Genomic DNA, 16,961 nt, shown 5'->3' with positions numbered 1-16,961 from the left:
CTCGATACATCCTCGCTGCATCTATCTACACATAGATATAGCAGAACGGCCCACCAAGTGTGCTCATCGCATCCTTGATCGTGATATTCCCAAACGCATCCTGAAGCATGGGACCCAGCGTCAACGTATCATTCAGCATACCCTTCCGACTCGGCGGGTCGTTCTGGAACGTGATAGTGCCATCAACCGCATTTCTCCTTTTATCGAGATCCTGGTTCTGCCAGATCCACCACGTGCGATCGATCTGTGCGTGGTGGAAGTAGAAGGCCTAATGATGGAGTCAGCGAATATCCCGAATAAATCGGCAATGTAAGGGGAAAACTTACAGGGTCAGCCGGCGAGTTAAAGAAGTCAGAACCAGCATCTCCTCCAACGGTGTAATGACCAGCGCTATGAACGCCAAGGTATCCATTGGGGAAATCACCCTGCATGCGGTTCTGGAAAGTAAGAATATCGTCGCTGTTCTCCAGGAGCTCAGTGATAACCTCATCTCTCGACAAATACGCAGAATTCTTGTTAACATCTCTGTTTATGCATCTGGGATTATATCCCAGCCCATCCGCCTGCGGGTTCGGTTTGATACCCGTTACTTTCGTGGCGATGGGCCCGAGAGTCACAGTCCAGTTCGCCAAGGGTCCGGAAACGCAGCCTCCGCCGCTTCCGGGCTCGAGCTTGATGGGACAGTCTGGTGAGCCGGTTGGGACACCGACGCAGGTGTAGTTTCGGTCGGGGACGTAGTCTCCGCCGTTGGATATGCTGGTGTCGCTGCCGTCGAAGAGGGGAGATGAGGCGGGGTCTTCGTACCACCATGCCCAGTTGTAGTAGGGGAGGTAGCCTTTGTAACCGCATTCGTTGCGGAGTAGTTGCTCGTAGGCCCAGATGTAGTAGCGGTGCCAGGATAGGAAGTTGGCCTGGCAAAGTTAGCTCATAAGGTTGCCTCGGACGCTGTTGAGGCTTTTCGCTAGTCGAACAGTCGTTCGATGTGACGAAATATGGCTGGTTTCAGACGTACGGTTGCGTGGATAGAATACGTCTGTTTAACGTGTGTCACGACAAAGTCGTCGAAGCGACTCCTTGCTCCGGGAGCAACTGAAGCTGGTGTAAGACCAGGCTTAGAGTGCAGACACTTGATAGCGTCAATGTAGTTCCGCCTCTCTGGCTTTGTGAGTGTTGACCTAAAATTGTGTTAGACTTGCAAGAATGTCCTTCGGATGCTAGCCACTCACCACTCTTTTCGTACTGACGCCGTCTCCGGAGTACATGTACCTGGGTCTGGAGAGCCGTTCTCCGCAACATAACGTTGAAGGTTTTCCAATCCGAGAACGGCGAGCTTGTCGTGTTCGGTAACTTTGACGGCGCTGACGCTGCTGGCAAGCGCCAGTGCTGGTATACCGAACAATCTCATCTCGAAGTGAGGAAGACGTTTGCGCCTGTAGATATCTGGACGCGAGGTATGAGATAAAGCGGCGATTGAATAACGAATGTGAGACTCCAGTCCTAACGAAACAACACTTCACAAACCCTACCTTATATATCCCCTTCGCTTATAATATCTTCATCTTCGCGCTGATCCATTTTTCTGCATCCTTCTGCATGGAACTCTGCCATATGCAGCTGTGCCGCAACGTAGATTCGAGAGTGGAGTCGCGTAGGATCCATAGCACCGCTGCTCAAATGTGAATGGACGCAGCTTCGGAAGTTTGGACGAGAGGAGATGGGAGATCACTTCCCTTGCTCGCTCAACAATACTCTTTTGCAGGTGGATGCCGAAGGATCCTGGGCGGGTATTTAGCCAATCTGCCGGGTTCATGGTTGGCATTGCCGACGGCACGGTGCTTGATACATCTTGAGCTTGATGCTGCAAGGTCTGGTCTGTTCAGGGATCAAGGGAAATAGAATATTATTGCCAGTTGATGTCGCCCAACGGTGGTGAAATGGCGACCGAGAGTGTATGGTGAGATGGTGTGATGCGGAAAGAGAGGCCTAGTAGTGGGTCCACGAACACGGGCGCGGGCCGGTCGCCAACGTGGCACAGGCATCGAGCCGCATCCGCGGAAGGCGTTTAATATCTACGTTAGATCGATTGCAGAGTAGAACTCAGTCTAGCTCACATGTATACCAAATCCGAAACGTCAAATAGTTTCTCAGTCTGTGCCGTGTTGCTGCTAATCCTGTACATACCCAAGCACCTAGTCCGCACCACCAACCCCCATAACGCCCCTCCCAAACCACTCACTAATAACCGCAAACCCATCCCTTCCTCTCTTAAGCGCATCCTGGAAAAGATCATGCCTCTCCGCGCTCTCCACCTGTGCCCTCCTAATCGCCTTGACCGTCGCATTACTCGAACTACAAATCGGGCACTCCACCTCCGCATCATGCACATCCTCATCCGTACTCAGACAACTCTGATGATAACTGTGCTTGCACAAGAAGTGCACAACAGGCAACTCGAGACTCTTCATGCACACTTGGCAACGTGAGTTCTGGAATACCGCGGGCTTGGTGTTTAGGTTTTCCAGCTCGGTCTTCTTGGTTGCAGTGTCGGCGCGGAAGGTCTCGATGTTGCGCCGGTTGGACGCGATTTCGGCGCGCTCGCGCTCGATGGTGGTGCTGAGGTAGGCTTTTATCATGCCCATGGTTGCTACGCCGTTGGTGGAGAGGGTTTGGATTACTTGGAGGGGCGCCATGAGGCCGTCTTCGTCGATCTTCTTCAAGACCGAGTCGAGCTCGTCGCCGGCTTCGGCAAGGATAGAGGGCGTGGAGGTGAAGTAGGCAAGCGCCGCGGGATAAAGTGCTGGTTCCAGGGGACCGTACTTTCGAAGTGCGCGGATGGCGCCTTGCGTATCGTTGGCTGCCGTGTAGGAGCGGAAGATGTCGAAGTGAAGGCCTTGCTGTTCGCGGACAAGGATCGCGCCGTCGCGGAAGTTGGACAGGTGGGAGAGTAGGAGTACGTTGGACGTGTCTATAGGTATGTCCTTGCCTTCGACAAGCTTCTTGGCCTTGTTCTCCCACTCTTGTCGCTCGCCATCCTTCTTCGATGATGCAGTGTGGAGGTACATCTCGAACAGGGTGGTGTAAAGATCGACCTTGTCATCTTCGCGTAGATCATCGGATGCGATGCAGGCCTCGAGGAAGACTATGAGCTCTTGGGGGTGATCAACGAATGCGGAGAACGCAGTTCGCGGTTTCGGTACTTTGTACTCTGGAGCGGGCTCATCTGAGGTCGTCTCGACGATCTGAGCTTGGCTCATGGTACTCTTCTGTTCACCACTCGGAGGCGATGCCAACGCGTTGGTGTTCATGTATGGCAGTGGAAGTAGTGCAGCAAGGTTTTGTACAGCGCTAGAAGCTACTCCGAGACCCATGCTCATACCACCGCCTCCTCCTGTTGCAGGCGTATTGGGGATGACTATAGCATCCTGCTTGGGTCGGAATGTTCCAGTGTAATAGTCGATAAACAACTGCGTCGTATCCTTGGGAAGGTGCTGCAGCAATACTGTCGCGTACTTCATGAGGTTGAAGTAGGCCACCTCGGGCTCCAGTCGCCATATGTAGGCCAGAGCTTCGGCGTATCGTTTCGAATCTTCGATCAGTACATCGACGACCAACTCATGCTCACCATGTTTCCGAGCAAGGAAGGCCGCTTGGTCATAGTAACCGCCCTGTCGACACATCAAAATGGCCGTATCGAGGTCGAACTTCAGATCGTCCGGTGACTTGATAAACTCTTCAAGCTTCTCTACATCCTTCAACTTGGCATAGCAGTTCAACAGGAGCGTTGTATGATCTGATGTGGCTTTGTGGTGATCGTGGAGCTCCTCGAGGTACTCAATCAAGTTATGTATCCGTTGCGTATCAAGGAACTGCGTGATGTTAGTATTGGTCGTATCGCGATGGCATCATTACGTACCTTGCGGATGACCTGAGAGGGTTCTGTGTTATCGATAGCCTTCAGATACTGCTGCATAGCTGTATCGTAATCTTGCTTCGAATACAAGTAGTCACCAAACTTCCGGAGGATGATGTTCTGTTGTGACGAGTCTAGCCCAGCCTTCTGGGCCAGATTGATGGCCAGAACGTATAGATTGCGCTGGTACAGTATGTCGAGTTTTTGAGCAAAGGGCTTCTCATGGTATCTGAAGATCTTGCCGTCGATTGTGAAGACGAAGAGGTCGCCCCATTCGGAAATAACGGCCTTCACTTGCGAAGTCAACTGTTCCTGATGTGCGACAAACCTCAGCTCTGTGTTGAGCAGGGTAAAGCTCGAAGTGTTGAAGACGTCGTCGGCGGCACCGACGCCGAAAGCACGGAGAGGGTTCGACCGAGGCATCGCATTTGATTTGGGGGGTGCGACTATCGCGACATAGTCCTTGAATACGGAGATCATTTTCTTCTCACCCTCATATGTGTACGGTGGTCCGCGGCCGTGCTGACCGTAGTAGTATATGGCATCGTTTCGTGCGACGACAACGTCCCGCGACGCCTTATCCACCGCCATGCAACCCACACCGCAGCCATACTCGTCAAGCGATTTGGCCGGCTGTCCTTGCCCCCTTCCAGATATTACAAGTGTCATTATACGTCCGGTCGTTGCGATATACAAGGTCGTGATGCTCCCTTCCCTGAACTCGATGCCTGTGATGGGCTCTTCCGACTCGAATACCGTCCGTTGTCGCGCGCCGCGGTCGTGTATGAGGTCACCACGAACTACAGTAACGGCACCGTTGGCGAATCCAACCGCGAGTTGTGATAGGTCGTCGAGCGCTGCGAAAGCGGATATGGGGAACTGCTTGCGCCCGTTGTGGACGGTGAGGGTGCTCTGACATCGCGGAATGCCCGTCTTCTTTTCCAGCTTGTCCAAAGCCCATACTTTCAGTACTGGCTCCCCGGAAAGGTCTTCAGCAATGGTGACGAGAAGCGAGGTGCCTTCGACCTGCTTCATGTGGGTGATTGCGCCTGCGTCATGGGCCTTGAATGCGCGCACGACCTTGAAGGCCTGCGACACGATGCGGACGATGCCATCTGCGCTGCCGAGGAAGATGCTCTCTGACCCAGATACTATGCACGTGATGTTCCCGATCTAATAACATTTATGAGACTGTGCATGCGCGGAGGAGGTATCGTCATACCTCGGACAGGAAGGAGCTCTCGTCGTCGGGGAGCTTGACTTGCGAGACGTCGAAGAACTTGAACTGCCACTGTTCGCGCATTAGCCTGGACATTTTGTGAAGCGGAATGTGGGTGAGCCAATACGCACCGGAGTGACTGCCATACTGCTATTGCTCCATTGTCATCGCCTACTGCCTGAATGGCAGGAGCTATCGTCATTCGCGACTCCCATGGAAGCTGCGGGCAAGTGCGTCCGTGCACTGTCCGCCAATCACCAGGCGGCAGTGCGTGGCAGTGTCGGGGCTTGGCGCGTCCCTCTGTTCTTGACTGCTGCCTCGCGCTCTCCCTTTTCTTCATCTCACTCTCACACTCCTCCCACATAATACTCCCACACCCATCTGCTCTTCATCAACAGCAGCTACCACAACCCGCGCAACTCACTCTACATTCGCGCAAGCCCACTTTGACTCTCCTTTCACGAGTCTCACCTCCTGCGACGCGCCCTGTCATCGAACAGCGCGCCCCTTTGTCCTCAGACCTCACCGGTTCAGTCGCGCCTCCATAAAGAGACTTTCAGCCTTCGCTACTCAAACGTCGCCCACTCAACACGAGCGCGCCTTTCCATCAACGCCCGCTTACCCAAGTATTACCATCCCTCAACCACTCATCATGTCTTCAAACAAGATGGAGCAGAGCCTCGACGACATCCTCAAGGCCTCCAAGACCTCCCGCCGTGGCCGTGGCGCTCGCCGCTCTGGCGCTGGACGACCGGCCACTGCTGCCGCCCCTGTAGGCGGTGTCGCCAAGTCGACTAAGCAAGGCAACAAGCAATCGAAGCCTGCGCCCACTGCTCCCGCCGCTTCTTTCGGCGGCGGCGAGACCAAGATCATGGTATCCAACTTGGTATGTTCAGTCTCACAACCACACCCAAACCATCACTAACATGTCGCAGCCACGGGACATTGACAACTCCCAACTCCAGGTATGTAAGACCGATGCAGGTCTTTGAGCCTACTGCAGCTTCGCTTTTGCAAGCATGAACGAACTCGATCCGACGAACCGAGACTTCCTCCTCCACTCCGGTATGGATGTTGAGCCATAGCTTGCCCAAAGTCACTCCAAGATCTGTGTTGGGCACACAAGACAGGAAGAAGACTAGCAGCATGCGAACATTCCGAGGTACCGCCGCGACGAAAGTGGGTGATCCAAGTCAATGTGCTCCACTTCACTGTGTCAGCACAGACGGCAGAGCACCGGTGATATTCCCGGTAGCCTTGCAGCAACTCTAGCCCGATACAGAGCAGCGAGATGCGAAACCAATCCGTTCGGATAGCCTTTTGGCTTACAGATGGGTGTGGGCAGACACTAAAAGATTGGTCCGCAGCGTTTCAATACGTTACTCGCAACAACTGCTCTCGCGCTGAGTTTGCTTCGTCTCAGAACTTACGGTCATTGAAATCTGACCAAGACACCCACTTTCTGAGCGGTACCTTCTGACCGAGTATATGGAATCGACGACGACCCACCGCCGACGCCGGAACCTCATTGTCGATCTTGCTTTACGCGCGTGAAAACTACCCTGGTACGACGACTAATACGCCTCATAGGACTACTTTGTAAATGCTGTTGGTGTAGGTCGCCCGAAGAAGGTTCTTCTCCAGTACGATGCCCAGGGCCGCAGCGTTGGCAGCGCTACCGTCATCTTCCAGAAGCATGACCAAGCCGCCAAGGCCACCTCCCACCTCAATGGCGTCAAGATTGACGGCCGCCCTGTTCGCGTCGAGATGCTTGTCAGCGCCGCCGCCCTGCCCGCCGCCACTCGCCCATCTTCGCTCGCCGATCGTGTAACGTACGAACCAAAAGTTCCTTACAGTGTAACCAGCAACTAACAAGTTTTCAGTCAGCCGAAGAAGGACAAGCCGAAGCCGGCCACCGCTGAGAAGGCTGCTCCCGGTGCCGCTCGTGGACGTGGCCAGACCCGTGGCAAAGGAAAGGGCCGTGGTGGTCGCGAAGCCCGCCCCAAGAAGAAGACCGTCGAGGAGCTCGATGCCGAGATGGCCGACTACTTCCCTGGCAGCGAAACCACTGCTGCTGCTGGCGGCGCTGAGGTTGCACAAATCACCGCCGGCGGTGACACTGCTATGGACGACGAGATGCTCTGAGCTTCTTTCGCTTTGAGACGCTTTCCACTCACTTCACTTGTCACGGTTTAATCCAACATCCAACGGAATCGGTTCGACCCTTTGCTAGTCGGTCTGCTTCAATCTTTCTTTTCTTGGAGGCGTCATCTTTTCGGAAACTGCTTTATCACGAACGTCTACTGCTGCCAACGGAACGTCAGCATCGGACACAATTCGGCTCTTGTACACTATTCATGGACGTTTATTCTCGGCTCCTAAATTGCACGCCGGGTATTTGGTAGCTTCAATCAGAATGGCTATGAATCGGAAACATGATCCTGAAAACTTATCTCGTCGACTCATCCATCGTGAAGTACCCTTATTCGAATGTTCACATACACCGACCTCCCGGCTCTCTTGATGTTGTGGACGGAACCCGGCCAGCGTGTTGGCTGAAACACACCGAGATGGAGAGCTGCCACATCTATAGAGCGTGGCAACATGGCAATACTGAGGCTTCCACGAACCCAAGACGGCAATGACATGCTGCAGAGAGACGATCATATAGAAGATCAGCGAGGCTTAGAAAGCTTGCTAGACAGTACGACTCGGTACAGCGGAATCGCTCCGTGCTTTTCTCCCCGGAGGACTCCGCAACAACAAAATGTGAACTTTGCTCGTGCTGACCGGGTTGGCGCTTCCCAGCAGCCCGGATCACACCACCATCTGCTCATGTGTAGTGCTCTCCGGTTGACAGCTATTCGGTCCTTGCATGCTCCTATTCGCGCCGCAGTACCCCTTCGTGCGAAGTTCTCACGCCAACGTCATTAGTTCAAATTTTGTCGCACCTTCCCCGCGATTTACTAGGTGGTGTGGAGGCCCGCGGCTACTCTAGCTTCTGACCAGGATCTGGCTGGGTGAAAGGAGCGTTCATCCGACACAGCTGACGGACCGGATGAGCTGAGTATCTTGCGCTCTCAATGTTTGCAATCCAGGTCGCCCACGTGCATACAGCGATTACTCTAGCTCGGGGTTGTGGATCAGTGTTATCCTCGCCATACCGGTGCTCGCTCGAAAAAGGGCCGAGCTAGCTAGGGGTACGACGATATGGTCCATAGGGCTGCCCCTTCGGCTTTAGCGTAGTGGCTCCGATGGTGGGTATGTTTTGCTTGGATACGTGTCTAGAGCTCCGAGCTTAGTCCTGCGATATGCGTTATAGAAAGATGCTGTATCGAGATGACCACGCGCCGCAAGTGGAGAAATGCCTTTTGCGGATGCGCATCAGTTGCCAATAGGTGTCTATTCCAAATTGGAGAATCCAGTACCGCGTGTAGCAGGGTTAGCTGCGGCTTCGAGGACTTCCAGAGCAGAACTGCGGGGGAGGGGTAGCTTACCACTGGCTACGAAAGCGGGGCAAGAGCTTCCGCCGTTGCATCAAGCGCCACCCGGCCATGCATCGTCGAGACACGCAATAGGCTGCAGCGCTTTCCTGAGACTGGCTCCTGATGGCCGAGGCTGTCTGGGCGATCGTACTGTTGTCCTGTCTCGAGTGGAGATAACCTCTAGTGTCGTCATGCGGAGCTCCTGAAAGTACTTAAGATTTGCCTGTGCCTCTACCCCTCCTTCACTTCACAGCTTTGTTTTGTCCATATACCCCAATTCGCTTTCGCAATGACATCCGTAAAGCTAACAACCCCCCAAACGGGCGAGTACGAGCAGCCCACCGGACTGTAAGTTAGATATTCAGTCTCCGAAGTTTTTCGGAGACTTTGTAATGCTTCGGCATCGTCAATACTGACATCAACCAGCTTCATCAACAATGAGTTCGTAAAGGCCGTTGACGGCAAGACCTTCGAGGTCATCAACCCATCTACCGAGGAGGTCATCTGCAATGTTGCCGAGGCCACCGAGAAGGATGTTGACATTGCTGTCGCTGCCGCACGCAAGGCCTTCAACGGCCCATGGCGGAAGGAGACCCCAGAGAACCGAGGAAAGCTGCTTGTCAAGCTCGCCGACCTCTTTGAGAAGAATGCCGATCTTCTCGCCTCAGTCGAGGCTCTCGACAACGGTAAGGCTTTCAGCATGGCCAGGAACGTCGATATCCCTGCCGCCGCTGGTTGCTTGAGGTACTACGGAGGATGGGCCGACAAGATTGAGGGTAAGGTCGTCGACACAGCACCCGACAGCTTCAACTACATCCGCAAGGAGCCCGTAAGTTTCATATTTTTCCAAGTCCATGTCCCGTGACTAAGAATTTCAGATTGGTGTTTGCGGACAAATTATCCCATGGAACTTCCCCATTCTCATGTGGTCATGGAAGATTGGTCCCGCCATCGCCACTGGTAACACCGTTGTCATCAAGACAGCTGAGCAGACTCCTCTCTCCGCATACGTAGCCTGCAAGCTCATCCAAGAGGCCGGTTTCCCACCAGGTGTCATCAACGTCATCACTGGTTTCGGAAAGGTCGCTGGTGCCGCCATCTCCGCCCACATGGATGTCGACAAGGTTGCCTTCACTGGTTCAACCGTCGTCGGCCGTCAAATCATGAAGGCCGCTGCTGGCTCCAACTTGAAGAAGGTCACTCTTGAGCTTGGAGGCAAGAGCCCCAACATCGTTTTCGCCGATGCCGATCTCGACGAGGCCATCCACTGGGTCAACTTCGGTATCTACTTTAACCACGGACAGGCTTGCTGCGCTGGATCGCGTATCTACGTCCAAGAAGAAATCTACGACAAGTTCATTGCCCGCTTCAAGGAGAGGGCCGCCCAGAACGCTGTCGGTGACCCATTCGCCAAGGACACCTTCCAGGGACCTCAGGTCTCGAAGCTCCAATTCGACCGTATCATGGGGTGAGCAATGTCATATCCTTCCAAAACCGAAGCCAAGGCTAATACACATTCTAGCTACATCGAGGAGGGCAAGAAGTCCGGTGCAACCGTCGAGACCGGCGGCAACCGCCACGGCGACAAGGGCTACTTCATCGAGCCCACCATCTTCTCCAACGTAACCGAGGACATGAAGATCCAACAAGAAGAAATCTTCGGCCCCGTCTGCACAATCTCCAAGTTCAAGACAAAGGCCGACGTCATCAAGATTGGCAACAACACCACCTACGGTCTTGCCGCCGCAGTCCACACTTCCAACCTCACCACTGCCATCGAGGTTGCCAACGCGCTCCGCGCTGGAACTGTCTGGGTCAACTCCTACAACACTCTTCACTGGCAGCTTCCATTCGGTAAGTTCTGGCTGTACGATGCGCATGTGAGACATATACTGACTTCTTATCTACAGGTGGTTACAAGGAGAGTGGTATTGGCCGCGAGTTGGGTGAGGCGGCGCTGGACAACTACATTCAGACTAAGACTGTTTCCATTCGTCTTGGTGATGTGCTGTTCGGTTAAGTAGGTGATGGAGATGGGTTCGAGTGAGTACTGTGTATAGTTCAAGTAATCATGGAGAATCCGAATGAATGAATGTAAAGAATCACAACAAGCTTTCTGATGTGTGATCTGCTCGCATTTGATACGTTTCCGAGGATATCGACCTACCTATCTAGGAAGCCCTTTTAGATTGACTTACCTTCTAAATGAGTCACAGATCATCCGCCCTATCTCGAGCTATGAAAACCCCGAAGACAAGAGAAAGCTTATCATCCCACCCCACTCTCAGGACAAAAACCCCAAGACGACACATCTCCCCTTCCATACCACCACACCATATCACTATCACACAAACCGCAAGAATGCCCCTCCCACCCATCACCCCACCCCTCCTCAACTCCGCAAACCCCTGGTGCACAACCCTTGAGCAACTCCAGGAACTCTACGACAGTCCACACACAGGCGCCATCACAACGCGCACATCCCTCCTCGGCGGTTTCGCACACGACCCCTCACACCACCAATTCACCTTCTTCAACCCCTCAACACACGCAACCAGCACGCCGAACAAAGATGTCGGCGGCGATGCCAGCACGACAGGGAGTTTGAATACATTGGGGTACTCGCCATTCCCCTTATCCGAGTATCTGGAGTATGTGAAGACGATTAGCGAGGGCATGGGCGACGTACCGCCAAACGGTCGGGAAAGTTACAAGCTAGTAGTTGTGTCTGTAACGGGCAGCGCGGAGGAAATAGCACAATGCTACAGCCTCATCGCCACCACGCAGCCCAATGTTAAGATGCCGCTAGCCATGGAAATCAACCTCTCCTGCCCCAACATCCCGGGCAAAACGCCACCAGCATACAACACCGCTGCTCTCCGCGAGTATCTGGCCGCGCTCAAAGTAGCGATTGATGTATGCCTGACGAAAAGCGGGGGTGTAACGCAAATCTCCGTTGGCATCAAGATCCCACCGTATACATACAGCGAGCAGTTCGAGGGCTTGGTCGGTGTGTTGGTGGAAAGTGGGCAGAACGTCATGAAACCCGTTTACCTACCCACACCAGTATCTTTCATCACAGCGGTAAATACGTTGGGTTCGAGTTTACTCCTCTCAGATGGGGAAAGTACAGCAAAACCCGCTTTGAAATCCGCAAACGGCACCGGAGTAGGCGGGCTGGCAGGCGCGCCGTTGCATCCCCTTGCGTTGGGTAATGTGGCTACGTTGCGACGGTTATTGGATCAATCTGCGTCTGAGGAGGTGAAGGGGATTGTGGTTATAGGGGTGGGTGGTGTGGAGAACAAGGCTGGGTTTGAGAGGATGAGGAGGGTAGGGGCGGGGGCTGTGGGTGTGGGGACGGCGTTGGGGAGGAAGGGTGTGGCTGTTTTTGGGGAGATTGACTCCGAGGAAGGCATGTAGAGCCTTGAGTTCTGCTATGCGATCACGAGGTGATTATTGTTAATTTGGGAATAACGTGTAATGATTCAAAATGCTGCATTAATGAGGCTAGCGCTACCCTACTCTTTCCATGATAATATACAAGAAACCCCAACCGAACTCCAAAACACAAACCCACCCCCATCCCGATAGAACCCCAGAATGAAAAAAAAGGAAAAGCAATGCAAAGGATTTGCCGCCCATAAATGCTATGCGCCGATGCATGCCAGAGTAGTTACCAATTTCATTACCTTTGTCTTTCCGTGATTGCGCCCAAACGCCATGCTTGCGTCCCTGAAGCTGATGAAAATTCAAAACGCCAGTCAAAAAGGGAATTAGAGAAAAGACGTGTTTGGGGGACCAACTTCTTCTTCTTCTTCTGTTCTGCTGTTCTTTGCTTGTGCTCCTTTTTAGAAGCTGGCATAGCCTGTGTCTTCACCACCGGCATCGTCCATCCAGCCCGCGCCGACTTCACCTAGGCCAGGGCCGTGGTGATGGTTGCGTGCCATACCTTCGCCCTCGCCTCGTTCAACCCACTCTTCGTTGATGTCGTGCCAGATGCGCTGGAAGTAGAGCCGCAGCGATCGCAGACCACGGAGGTAGCCTCTATCAATGCCGTCCGGGTTCTGGGGTGGGCAAGGTAAGTCGTCAGGCAGCGGGTCTTCTGCGGTGACACAGTTGGCGAAGTCGACGATCTTGAGCTTAATCTCTGGAAGATGCTTAGGTGTCGGCTTAGAGGCGGTTGTCGGGCCAGGTGATGTGGGTCCGGATGGTATTACTGAGACGTCTTCGCTGCTCGGGTTCGACAAACCGTTGGGCAGTGAAGGTTGCGCGTCTTTCTCCTTCGACTCTCCATCCCCACGATCGTAGAGCATCAGTAAGCTGCTTGCGTAGAATCGGTAGCCTGGAAGGTTCCGTATCATGCGCTCCAGCTGACTGATCTTCTCCAGTATGACAGGGATATGTCTTGTCGCTGCTTTGTAACTTGTCCCGTCCCAGAAGAAGCGCTTCAATGCGTCCTGAAACTCTCTGCCAGCCTTCAAGTCGCGACCGAAATACTTGTCTTCAAAGATGTAGCTTTGGGTTTTGGCGTTCCAAATCTGCATGCCGCAAACACGTACGCCGAGCTGAGCACTCGTCGTCATCTTACACTTGCGTCTTTGAGACTTTTGTTTCTTCTCATCGGCTTCCACTCCATACTGCCGCGTGCCCATTTTCAGGTCCAAGACACAAGGCCTGGACATGCCTGCAGTAAGGTCTTCCAGAAGGATGAAGTGCTGAACGCGCTCGTCGGGTTGTTGTTGCGCTTCTTCGGGATTAGAAGGCTCATCGCCAAGCAGGGCGCCGTTGCCATTTGGTGCAGCAGGGGCTGGTAGCATTGTGCCTTCTGATGGTATCTGGGGATGAACCCCGTTTGTTGCGCCAGATGCTTGTACAGATCGGCCTCGGTGCTGATCTTTTGCGTCTGACATGGCATTGCGATCCTCGTCCATAGCAAATACTTCCTCCTCTGCGTCACCACCGTAGCCATCCTCTTCGTAGTATTCTAGGTTATGTCTCTGGACAGTATCTATCCCCAAGGGTCTTCTAGTAAGTCCACTGCCAGAATGACGACGGCGGGGAAGATTGTTCGATGGCGGCTTCAGGGCATCGGCGGTGGTGTCTGGCTGGCCAAGGGAGCTGGAAACGGCAGCATCAGCGCTCCTTTCCGAGGCGAAGCGGTGCGCTTCAGCTTTCAGAACTTGTTTCCGTGTAGACTCTTCTGTGAGCGGTGGATGCAATCCAGCTACATCTGTGCTGTTCCTCCTTATCGTAGGCGCAGAGCCAGCCACGTTCTGCGGAACGTCTCCTCCTGTCTTACGAGCCGAGATCCCGTGATGATGATGGCGTGGCCGATGATGAATAGTTGGCGGCGCAAAAACCTGCCGGAGTACCTCCTCCTGTAGCTCTCTGTTGATCGTCGTCACACCCCAACTGCTAGCATGCTGCAATGGGGGCCGACTCGGGCTCGTAGAAATGTGACCATAGTCACTTTGGTTTCGTCGATGTTGTTGTTGCAACAAGGAAGCATTGCGCATCCATGGATCTGGGGTGGTGGAGCGTGGTGGCACGCGGAACAGATTGTCTGGGATTATGTGCCGATTGTTCTCAAAGATGACCTGGGGGATGGGCATAATCTGCTGCGAGTGGCTGACCACTCGAGGTTGTTCCGCATTGCCCCGGTCTTCGGGAGCCTTTGAAGCCTGTCTTGACGCGCTTTCCGACTGCGTCGCTGAAGCAGTGGGAGCAGCATCAGATTTCGCTTTGTCTTTGGCAACCTTCTTCTTCTTGGGGGCTTTTCGGTAGGTCACGTTCAACACGCCGATGTATCTAGATGTCAATGTTAGCAAATATCCTCATCAGGAACCGAGGCGAAGGCAATGATCTTCGCTGATGTCTCAGCCTCGATCAATAGCGGGGGGAGATTTCGTACCTTGGCAAGAATTCCAACAGCTCAGGATGCTGCCGCTCCACTGTTTCGTAAAACTCATTCTCTCGATTGTTTAGCTGTTTGCATACTGCTCGCCTAGAGAAACGGTAAACAGTAGAATGACCGCCAACTTGGTGATCGTATGGCTTCAGCTCCACAGCACCCAGTGGGGCCGGCGGCTGAGCCACCTGAGGGGCAGCAGCCTTAGGTTCCTGTTTATGCGAAGTCGCAGTGGGCGTCGTTCCTAGTTCATCAGTCGCACTGGATTCATAACCAAGATTTGATTGAGTAGACTCGGCGTGCGACTCAGACTCAGATTCAGCTGAGAGCGCATCGGGAGCGGTCAGCGGCTGCTCTTTATCTTTCTTCAAGGAAGTCGCCGTGGAGATATCACCATGAAGGCATTGATTGGTATCTTGGGCCTTTAGAGAAATTTCTACTTCTTGTGGAGTTTGAACATCCTTCTCTGTGGCCCACCCTTTCGGCCCCGCAACCTCGTGAGTTGAAGCCCGCTTATCGACAGCATTCACCTCTCTATCTCGGTTCTGTGGTTCTGTAGGCACCTGCTCACTTGTCTTAAGCCGGCGATGGGGAAAGTAGAGAGCCGAAGAGATCTGTTCTTTTTCCGATTCTTCATCTTCCTCCGAGCCTGGCGTACGTTCTTTATCGCCTCCGTCTTTAACCTGAAAATAATCGGACGGCTCGTCATAAGGTGTCGCTCCGTTCGTTGGTGCATGCGCGTGAACCTTTTCGACAGCTGATGTGGGTAGACTGCGAGAGAACGAAGACCGTGGGTCCGCACCAGGAGTCAGGTTGCCGAAGCCGCGAATGTCCTCGAGAAGACGCCTTGGGAATTTGTGCTTGTCCTGAGAACTTGCGTCTGGTCGCGTGCTTCCGTTGGGAGGTGGAGAGGCAACGCCTGACTCGGTGCGGGGCGCCGCTTTCGCATCGAAGTATGAATCAGTCGGACCGCCTAGAGGTGATTGCACGACGGAGGAAGCTAGTGATGCGCGGCGCAGCTGGTCAATGAGGCCGATAGTCTCGGTTGAGCCTTCTTCTGAAAGTGCGGACAGGGTCCTCTCAGCAGAAGGACGCTCTTTTGTCTTGTTGTCCTTCTTCTTCGGCTCTTCGGTAGGATCGCCATCCTTGAATACACGCAGATAGTGACTTGCTTTTCGACTGCGTGCGGAAGTGGGTTGTTCGGTCTTGGCAAGCGTTGCTTCAATCTTCTTCTCCATTTCCACGTCCATGACGGGCTGATCCAAGATCATGTTGCCCTTAAATGGTACAGGCTTCCCTTCGCGCCACTCCCTGTTCCTGCGCCTCTCTTCGCTCTCCAGCAAAGCCTCGTATTGAAGCTCGGGACGTGGCGGGGTGGTGGGGTGTTGTACGGGCGAGTCGACTGGGCTCATGTAGGGCGGAGGACTGTGATGGATGGCGTCGAAAGTCATGCCGGCGGCAATGGCTGCGCGGGGGTTAAAGGGGGTAGTCAGGACGGCCTGGTGGTCGATGGAAGAAGGCGCAGGAAGGGTGGAATGCTTCCTGCGTATGATGGGCGGATCCATCAATCGCCTCTGGGGAGGTGCTGGCGCTGCCATCTCAGCCAGACTGTGTTCGGGAGCATCGTTGGCAGAATCTACATTGCGTGCGCTGGCCCGCGGGGAGGAGATGGGGCTGTCGGAGACGAGGTACGTGGTTGCGAAGATGCTGTCGCGCTCGTCGAGCTGGGGGCGGTCAATTGACGACTTCCAGAGATTGCTCTCGTTGACAATGGGCGCGGTGCGTGAACGGCCCGTCTGCGCGAGGCTCTTGGGCGTCACTTGGTCGTGCTCGGCGTCGGGCGTGGGCAGTCCATGGCTGGCCGTCGACCTCACCGATGCGGGGGGTGAGGTATTTCCTTGGGCGTCCGGCTGGGGTGACATGGGCTCGACATTGATTCGACCGTCAGGAAGGCACCTCGTGGCGGGATGGGTGGCAGATATTGCCGGGCGGGCGCTCAGGACGTTGGCCAGGATGCGGTCGTTTGGGCGCGGCGGAGACACAGCGGAGGGCCAGCAGGGGCGGATCTTCTAGATTAGCGTGCAGAGCAGGCGCTGGCGGATGCGAGGGCTGCAGGCGGTGTTCCAGGGTGCTAGCGAGCGACGAGACCAGTGAGAAGGGCGAGAGGTCCACGTTCTAATTCTGTGTGGTTTGGCGTCCAGTCCAGAGTGGCGCAAAGATTATCCCAAGCGAGCGGCCCAATGACGTCTGCCTGACTGCTACCGCGTAACAAAGCGCGTCAGTGCAGGTGGTCCGAGTGGTGGTGGTTGTTTCGCGACGCCGAGTGCAGCGAGTGGACGCGAGTTTGTTTTGCAGCAGGACGGAGGCAGTGAACAGGTGGCTTGTTGATTGATAGCGACAGAGGCAATCGGGCTTGGCGGCAACTGCGCACGCAATGCT

General features: G+C 54.3%; 6 protein-coding genes across 6 annotated transcripts; 3 read left to right on the top strand and 3 right to left on the bottom strand.

Annotated features, from left to right (window-relative positions):
* Positions 1–25: 25 nt before the first annotated feature.
* J4E85_007933 (uncharacterized protein) lies at positions 26–1,405 on the bottom strand (the record flags this gene model as incomplete). The annotated part of the gene is made up of 4 exons (XM_051472163.1): positions 26–268; positions 327–911; positions 1,013–1,175; positions 1,227–1,405. 4 exons carry the CDS (start codon positions 1,403–1,405, stop codon positions 26–28), a joined length of 1,170 nt encoding a protein of 389 aa, XP_051324360.1.
* A 784-nt stretch (positions 1,406–2,189) lies between these two features.
* J4E85_007932 (uncharacterized protein) lies at positions 2,190–5,225 on the bottom strand (the record flags this gene model as incomplete). Its single annotated transcript, XM_051472162.1, has 3 exons — positions 2,190–3,866; positions 3,914–5,083; positions 5,133–5,225. 3 exons carry the CDS (start codon positions 5,223–5,225, stop codon positions 2,190–2,192), a joined length of 2,940 nt encoding a protein of 979 aa, XP_051324359.1.
* Positions 5,226–5,781: 556 nt separating this feature from the next.
* Positions 5,782–7,274, top strand: J4E85_007931 (uncharacterized protein; the record flags this gene model as incomplete). The annotated part of the gene is made up of 4 exons (XM_051472161.1): positions 5,782–6,015; positions 6,065–6,094; positions 6,720–6,961; positions 7,013–7,274. The coding sequence occupies 4 exons, from the start codon at positions 5,782–5,784 to the stop codon at positions 7,272–7,274; spliced, it is 768 nt and encodes a 255-aa protein (XP_051324358.1).
* Positions 7,275–8,903: 1,629 nt separating this feature from the next.
* ALTA10 (Aldehyde dehydrogenase) lies at positions 8,904–10,634 on the top strand (the record flags this gene model as incomplete). Its single annotated transcript, XM_051472160.1, has 5 exons — positions 8,904–8,962; positions 9,041–9,443; positions 9,493–10,082; positions 10,137–10,468; positions 10,525–10,634. The coding sequence occupies 5 exons, from the start codon at positions 8,904–8,906 to the stop codon at positions 10,632–10,634; spliced, it is 1,494 nt and encodes a 497-aa protein (XP_051324357.1).
* A 341-nt stretch (positions 10,635–10,975) lies between these two features.
* On the top strand, positions 10,976–11,762 carry J4E85_007929 (uncharacterized protein; the record flags this gene model as incomplete). Its single annotated transcript, XM_051472159.1, has 2 exons — positions 10,976–11,698; positions 11,733–11,762. The coding sequence occupies 2 exons, from the start codon at positions 10,976–10,978 to the stop codon at positions 11,760–11,762; spliced, it is 753 nt and encodes a 250-aa protein (XP_051324356.1).
* A 700-nt stretch (positions 11,763–12,462) lies between these two features.
* Positions 12,463–16,444, bottom strand: J4E85_007928 (uncharacterized protein; the record flags this gene model as incomplete). Its single annotated transcript, XM_051472158.1, has 3 exons — positions 12,463–13,887; positions 13,987–14,422; positions 14,526–16,444. The coding sequence occupies 3 exons, from the start codon at positions 16,442–16,444 to the stop codon at positions 12,463–12,465; spliced, it is 3,780 nt and encodes a 1,259-aa protein (XP_051324355.1).
* Positions 16,445–16,961: the final 517 nt, after the last annotated feature.

The sequence above is a fragment of the Alternaria conjuncta genome, assembly GCF_024043145.1.
Source record: "Alternaria conjuncta strain BMP 0040 chromosome Unknown scaffold_11, whole genome shotgun sequence".
NCBI classification, from domain to species: domain Eukaryota; kingdom Fungi; phylum Ascomycota; class Dothideomycetes; order Pleosporales; family Pleosporaceae; genus Alternaria; species Alternaria conjuncta.
This window is presented reverse-complemented; position numbering and strand designations above follow the sequence as displayed.